Source organism: Crocodylus siamensis, chromosome 5, assembly GCF_052110815.1.
Source record: "Crocodylus siamensis isolate JL-2025a chromosome 5, ASM5211081v1, whole genome shotgun sequence".
NCBI lineage: Eukaryota > Metazoa > Chordata > Crocodylia > Crocodylidae > Crocodylus > Crocodylus siamensis.
The window spans coordinates 40897588-40905607 of NC_143399.1; the positions used below are offsets into that span (position 1 = coordinate 40897588).

The window sequence follows — 8020 nt, forward strand, 5'->3', positions numbered from 1 at the left end:
AGACAGAGGGAGGACTGTTCTGGCTGTGCCAAAGCAACTAGTTAACTATGGCAGAGCTTGCTATTCCCTGCCTTAGTGGCCAATCTCCCCACCTCTCTATCAGGCAGAGCTCCCTAATCAGATACTGAGAGCACAGGATACAAAAGCCGGCAGCGGCTGGTTACTCGATGGACTGTAATGCAAGCAGGTAGCTGCTATTAATGCAGTCAGAGCATACCAAGAACTAAATGCAGACCCAAATTTGCCTTAACCTCCTATACAGAGCTCCATACACATTTGCTATGAATCCTACAACGGCGCGCAGAGAGGCAGGAACACAGGGGTCGAACTGCAGCTTGTTTCAAACTTTCCCCAGGACACTTCTCAAAAGAACCTGCAAGTTAACCCTAGCATCCCAGCCAGACTCCTACTCAAGTAACTCCAAGCCACCTTATTAAGGGTCCCCTTGGGTTCAATTCTGCAATTATGTCCTTCGTCTCCCACTTTCCCACCCTGGGACAGGCCAGTAAGTGCTGAAAACCTGGTGCATCTCACCTCTGGGATGAAGGAGCCTTCTGTTGTTTAAGTACTTCAAGATAAAAGGAACCAGAGGAGCGCAAGTATTTAATTAATCTCTACCAGCCTAATAAAAGGATGGAGTAATTGCCTATGCCAGCTGCGTTTTGCATACGGCACCAGGATTTTCTGGAGCAACATACTAGCTTAGGAATCAAAGAGACAAGCACTTTTGGCAAGCACAAGTCACAGTGTACAAAGTACTCAGAAAAAACTAGCAGTCTCTGCACTGAAGTGACCAGGCACCACTGAGGAGAAAGAGTCAGGCCAGTGACAGGGACAATGGTGAGCAGACAGGGCAATCTAGTGGGGATCCCACTTACCAGTGACATTAGGAGAAAGCCAGGCATTCAGACCTAGAGCAGAGGCAGGAGCAAATGTGGGAGACCAGGATGTTAGGAAGGTAGGTGCCAATCAGCACCCAGTCCCAGAGCAAGGGGAGGGAGGCTGCATTCAGACAGGGATCTGCAGTACAGTCATGAAGTGGCTTTTAAATGGGCTTGAGGACCAATTCCATTTAGAGATGTCTCCTTGTGCAACCAACTGTCCATGCAAAAACACATGCATTCCCATCTAATCCCTGCTACCCATGCACTGCAAGGCCGCGCGCTGCCTCTGAAGGGAGCACCCCTAATGTTGACTGTAGAAGTCTCAGTGGTCCACAGGCCTCCCTCATCCTTGTCCCTGCTTCCAGTCAGCTTTCACTGAACTGGAAGTGAGGTGTCGCAGGTACCTGGCAGCCAGCAACGGAGGTTTCCATAAGCAGCCTCACGTGGGAACGTCGGTTTTTAGCATGACAGTTCTGTCCCTGATGCCGGGCGGGGGGCTGGTCAATATTTTACACTTTTCCCTTCCCAGCTTAATGATGAGGGATGTCCCATTATTGCCACCTGCTCGAGGCAAGAGGCACAGGCTCTGGAAAGGAACTGGCAAACTTTTCCTACTCTGGGAAGGGGTCCCCAGTGCCAAAACTGTGAGAAGTCTTGACTTAAGCCTGCCAAAAGCCTGAAAGAAAATACCCAACTCAGAGAGGGGTCTCTTCCCCCCACAATTTCCCTGACAAGAATGTTTTTGTTCTAGCAGAGACAAAACCAAATCTCTCTGGCTAGGTCAGGCATCCAAGTCTTCCCACACTCTGCCACAAGCCACACACAGCCCAACAATCCTCTCAAATAACAAGCTTGTGCCTTTGGGAAAAGAAGACAGTGACAGCCAGGCGGGGAATGCAGGGCAAGGTGGGGAGGGGGACAGGCAAGGGTGAAGGCTAGGATCCCAGTGCTCTCAGGATCAATAGTAACAGGGGTCCCAGCCAAGAAAGGCACCTGCTGCCCCTAACTCATCCAGCTGTACCCCCATCCACAACCAGAGTTGTACCTTACCCAGGGAGGGAACTACAAATGGCATCAGCTCTCCTTCTGGGCCACCTCATTCCAGTAGCAACAAATACTTGTAAGGCTCTGCCCCTTCCAAGGCATGGTCTCTAACAGCTCCCAGCTTTGCCCAGGAAAGTGAGAACTGCAACAGTGTGGACTCTCCCAGGGTCAGATTAAGGCAAATTAGGACTCCAGACACATCACAACACATGACCCCTGAGAGCACAGGATTACTGCACCTGGGGCTAAACTCAGCCACCTTCAAGTGTTGCAGGAGCTCATAAGATCAATACTGATTACAGTGATTTTTTTATGTGCTAAAAGGGACTTAATCACTCTTCAAAAAATATGAGAGACTGTACTTTGTAACAGAAAAGGGCAAGTAATGGGGGACTATCAAGGCAATTGTTTTTTAATATTTAAAAATAGAAAATGGAAAGAAAGAAAGAAAGAGGATTTAAAAACCAAGGAAGAAGGGAAAAGAAAAGGAACAGAACAAGGCAGATATTAAAAATAATGAAGTATTTAAAAAATAAATAAGTAAATAAAAGAGGGGCTAGCAAGGCAGAGAAATCCAACTGGATCCAACTCACTGCTGTTCACCAGGCAGCTTCTGAAGCCACAGAATCTACCACCATATAACAAAGACAAAAGCGCACTTACACTTTGTCATCAACTACTGCATTCATGTGTTTTTGAAAAGGGACTGCCACCAAAAATTTTCAAAAACTTGCCCAAGTGACTCTGGAATCTAATCCCCACTTTGAAAATAGAACATGAAGCCTCTGTAAACCTCAGCCTAGGTCTTATGGTGCTGTGCAAACACAACGTAAGGTACAAGGACCTAAGGCAGATAGTATGTAGCAATTAACTAGCATTACTACTCAATTATTAGCAATTAGGAAGAGGAAATGGACACGCATCACTGATACATATCACTAAGCCACAGAAGATCCACATGGATTTTGAAAGAGCAGGACAGCAGATGGGTTTAGGGTATGTCTCACTTGCCAAGATAGTCTAAATCCCCCCTACACAATGGAGGGCTTCATATTTGAATAATCTTTTAGGAAGGACTCGGGGCCCGATCCAAAACTCAGTAGGAGCTCTGTACATGGAGACCTCACAGGACCTGGCCTTTTATTATCAGTGAGAACATATGCTGTGCACGCAGACACAATTTAGAAAGCCAAGAGCATGAAGCAATGCCTGCAAAATGCAAAAGGAATAAAAAGTTGTGGTGACACCACTGCTTTTTAGCCACTGTATGTCCTCATTAGGAGAGCGGGCTCCAGTTTAGATTCCCTGCCTAAACAAGCCATAGCTGAGATTTAACGGATCCAAAATACAGTAATGAAGTTTGTTAGACATATGGGCAGGTTTGCGTTAAGAACTGCTACAGACCTGCTCAGCGTGGAAAGGAGAAGCATTAGTGAAGATGTTAGGCATTATGACGTGCTGCACTGTTGCCAGCTCTCAAGCTAAGCTGGTCTGGAAGTACTTGGCTGAATTATCTGGTGGGTGGTGAAGGGGGCTTGGATGCTTTAGGAGGCACTCTGAATCACGATGGAACAAACGCCCTTAGCACAGCATGCTTGGGGAACTGTCCTGATCTTAGTCATGTTGCTTGGATGAGACACAGTGCAGACGTGGGTCACATGTGAAGGGTTACTTTACCCTTTTCCCTCCTGACATTCTGGAAGAATTACAGACTGCCAATTACTATCTGCTTTCTCTAAAAGTCACCTTGCTATTCCCAACAGATGGTGTATGCTTTATTTCATGTAGCAGCCCCAAGGTGGAAAGAGTAAGCCTCCTACATGCATACATTTTATCTGGTACTTTGGGAGATTAAAAAGCACTATGTAACCATATGGTATGTAAACCCTCTTTATTCACTCTCCCATAACATGAGAAAGAGGACATTAGAATTTGGAAGTAAGGGCCAGCAAAGGAAGTACTGAAACAGTCAGCCTCTGGAATTCAGTGCTGCAAAGGGCCAAAATGAGGCAAGAATCATAGCTGAAACGATAACCTTCCAGCTCTACACAAAACAATCGATGTGTTTTCAGAAACAGGCTGGTCCCGTATGCTACAGCTTGGGTCTTGCATGCAACAACATGAGAGAGAGCAGGGAGAAGTTTGTGCTTCTCTGAAGAAATCAGATCAAGCCGCTGGTCACTGCAAAACTAAATGAATGAACGGGTCCACAGTGAAGTACCAAAGCTGCTTTTCAGCGGCCACTGCCCAATTCAGCTGCTGCTTTGCATGTATTTCAATAGAGGGTTGAGCCAACAGACAAACAAGAGAGAAGGGACTATGAATGCATTTCAGTGGCTGGATACAAGGACTAAGGGCAATAAAAGAAATGAAAATAAGTCACAACAGCATCAGCTACACGGGCAACTAGAAGATGACAGAAGAAAAGAACATTTAAACCACATCTTAAGAGAAAGCTACCTGAGGGCATCAGCTAGAGGAAGTGAACCGGCTTTCAACAGAAAAGCAGAAACTGGGATGCAGGAGGCATTTCAAGAGCAGACCAGATCCTATTTTATCCTAAACACTCCTGACGGTCCCAAAACACAGTCACTCATTTCTGGCAAGCTTTCACAGCCAGGGCACTTCTCAGCCAGCGACAAAACCCAAATCCCGACAGGAGCTACCAGGGCTGGGAAAGCACTGGCTAGCACATGCCACTCACCCCAGCCTCCCCCCAGCACCAGCCAGCAACCAGGCGCATCCAAAGGTTCCACTGATTGCCTAAAGTTAGCCTGTGCCCGGGACACGGCACCCAACACGCGGGGCTGCTGGGGTGGGTTTCCCCCCTGGGCCTGGCACTTCCCAAGGAGCTGGAGGGGCAGGGAAGCCCCAGGGCACCCTCCTGCCCGGGAAGGGGCTGCCCTGGACCGTGAGGCAGCCCAACTTGCCCAGGAGGAGGAACCAGGAGCGCTTCCCCAAGTCCTCCCTGCAGCTCCCGGGCACCGGGCCGGGGCAACCTCTCTGCGGGGCCGTGCCCATGCCAGGGCACCCGCACCCAAGGGGGCCAGGCTCCTCGGGGACACGGGCCCGCCGCCCACCTTGGCCTCGAAGGCGATGCCGTGCTGGAAGGCGTCCTCGTTGTGCAGCGGGATGCGCAGGTCGTGCCTGTCGTCCACCAGGTTGTACTTGGACTTGCCGGGCATGGTGCCGCCGCGCGCCCGGATCGCCCATGCAGCCGCCCGCTCCCGGCGCTGCGCCGCCGCTCCCCCGGCGCCCGGGCGGGCCGCCCCGGAGGCCCGCCCCCGCGCCCGCCCCGCCCAATGGGCGCCGGGGGGCGGGGCGCGGGGCCGGCACGGGGCACCCAGTAGGCATGCCCCGGCCGGCGAGCATGCGCATTGCGGGGCTTGGCGGGGCGCCCGGCCAGAGCGGGAGGGAGGCGGGTGCGAAGGTCATGCGGCTGGGGAGACTGGGGTGGGAGAGGTACTTACCGGGGAGACTCGCCTGGCAGTGGGACTGGATCCAGGTCAGGTGGGGGGACTGAGGAGACTGGGTTGGGTTGGACCCGGGGTGGGGGGACCTGGGAGACTGGTTTGGGACTGGACCCGGGTAGGGGAGGGAACTGGAGAGACTAGTTTGGGGCTGGAGCCAAGTGTAGGGGAGCTGGGGAGACTGGTTTGGCGGGGCAAGAGGTCCTGGTGCAGTGACAGGGCAGAGGGAGAGGTGACGGGGGTGCGGGCAGGGGCTCACAGATCCCGTGCCTGGCAGCAGTGCTCAGCTCTAGCTCACAAGCTAGATCCAGCCCACAGGGCTCCCGGCAGGGCCAGAGATGCGGCAGCAATGGATGCTGCTACCACCACCTCCCCTACCGCCACATTTCCAGGCCTGTGGGGAGCCCCACAAGCTGGCTGACAGCCTCGCAGGCCAGTTTCTGCCAGCACACAGAGGGCTGCTCCACACCTGGGTCCACACAGGGCCAGGCTGTCATGCTCGATCACACTTGTGGACCAACCCTGCCTGCCACCCCATGCTGGATCTGGCCCACAGATCAGACCCAGCTACAGGATCTGACCAGCCAAAAGATTGGGTACCACCAGTGCATGCCATTGGGAAAAGTACAGTGCATCTCACTTACATGCATAGCAGATAAGATATACTTCCCATAAATGCCTTACATCCTGCCAGCCCTTATTTCTGCCTACTGCTTGTATTAGGTTACCTGTGTAGAATTAAGTGCATATACTGTTTAAGCCAGTGGTTCTTAACTTTTCTGGAGTTGAGGCACCCCTTGCTGAATTTCAGGCACTGCTCAGAATATTCTAGCTGTTAGTTTTCACTTGTTTTTTAACTATAGAAATAGTGTTTTTTTCTGTTGCAAAGGACTCAGAAACAGGTAGGGATGACTTAACACTGTTGATTCCTATTTGAAATCTCTGGGTTTATTCTGGGAATCATGTCTGCAAGCCAAGCAGTGCTAACACCAATGCACCCCTGGAAGGATCTCGAGGCATCCCACAGTGTTGCAGAACCCCAATTAAGAATCACTGACTGAAGTGCATAGCATCTTCCAGCCCCTCCATCTGCCTTGTAACTAACTGTTCTCCAACCCCAAAACTATTAGAGACCTTGAAAACCAACAAGACTGAGTCAGTTGTGGGGCTGTTGATATTAAAGCACTGACAGGCATATAAACAGTACTTGTTAAATACAGCAGTGTTGTGGTGCTAAGTTGGCAAGCTTGACTAACTCCTGTCATTTTCAAGGCTTTTAACAGGAGTCTCAAAACTACTTATTAGCCTTGACAATGAAGTGAGCTAGTCACTTTTGAGCCTGATAATACCATAACATGACAATTCTGTACAACTATATGAGCACTGTTTGCTTTAAATTTAGATGGATGCATACTCAAGGTATGTGCATAGGTTCAGACTGGGTTTGTTTGTTTGTTTGGGGGGGAGCTGGTACACCATATTACTGGCTCCATTTCTCCTGTCAACATTGTAAAAGGGGGTGTTGAAAAAGGTACTGCAAAGTTCTGAAACAATGAGTTTACACTTGGAAAACACTTTACAACATGAGACTGAAGGAACTCAGTCTATTTTGTCAAGAAGGTCTTGATAGAGATAACGTCCTGGTCTTTAAGTACCTCCGCGAGGAGAAAAGTTCTGGTAGTTTTACAAACTCTTCAGTCTAGCGTAACAAGTTCGAAGTGTTTGAAACTAGAGCCAGACAGGTTCTGATTAAAAGAAAGGGGCAATCTTTTTTTAATGGTGAGGATAATTAACCCCTGGAGCAATTTACCCATGGATGTCAGAGGTCATCAATAACTTGATGTCTTTAAATCAAGTTTAGGTGCTTTTTTTAAAAGATCTAGCCCAAGTCAAGCTGAAGTTCTGGACTCAATACAAGAATCACTGATGAAAAATCTATGGCTGGTGTTATGTAAGTGGTCAGACCGCTCATCTTCCAATCTGGCTTTACAAGCTCTGAATCAGATCTTAGAACAGATAGTGCCTCTTCAGCAGTTGAGAGTTCATTATTTTTCCTTTGTATGATTCTGTGAAGGAAAAAGTAACTGCTGCTCCAGATGATGAATTGGCCTGACCTCGGTCATGCATTAGAGGTGGGTGGAAATCACTATAGGAAATCCATCCTTAAACAAATTCATGGAGTTTCACTAGATTACAGTAGGTTAGGGAACTGCAAAATGTAATAGCTACAGGTTCTTCAATGAGAAAAAAGTACCTCCAGCCCCTGAGCTGGATCCTTGTGTGGTATAAACCAACCCAGGTCAACCGATTTCTGTAAAACTAACTGATCCCATCTGCTGGGATCCAGTCTACCCAGATGCCCATACTGAGTAGTGCCAGGCTTTGGGACCGATCTATCTATCTATCTATAGATATATATAAAGAGCTTAGTCTGTCGGTGTGTCTGTCATAATGCTCTTTTAATGTGAATAGCTAGAAAACTGTAAGAGATAGAACATTTGTGTCTTCAGAGACGTTTCCTTGCTAAACCTTAGCATTGGTTTAGTGACCATGTCAGGATTATCCCTAGTTCCAGAATTGGGGGGAAAAAGGCAGGGGCCAGGGCTGTTTCTACTAAGCTCC

The 8020-nt window shown here is 49.1% G+C and overlaps 1 protein-coding gene across 2 annotated transcripts in view; it reads right to left on the minus strand.

The window, feature by feature from the left end:
• LOC149863951 (carboxyl-terminal PDZ ligand of neuronal nitric oxide synthase protein-like) overlaps positions 1-5191 on the minus strand; it is a 143102-nt gene extending 137911 nt beyond the window's left edge. For both annotated transcript variants that reach the window (XM_090047424.1, XM_090047423.1), the window contains exon 1: positions 5009-5191. In XM_090047424.1, the coding sequence (XP_089903550.1) occupies positions 5009-5113 (105 nt within the window). In that variant the 5' untranslated portion in view covers positions 5114-5191. The remainder of the gene's footprint in view (positions 1-5008) is intronic.
• Positions 5192-8020: the final 2829 nt, after the last annotated feature.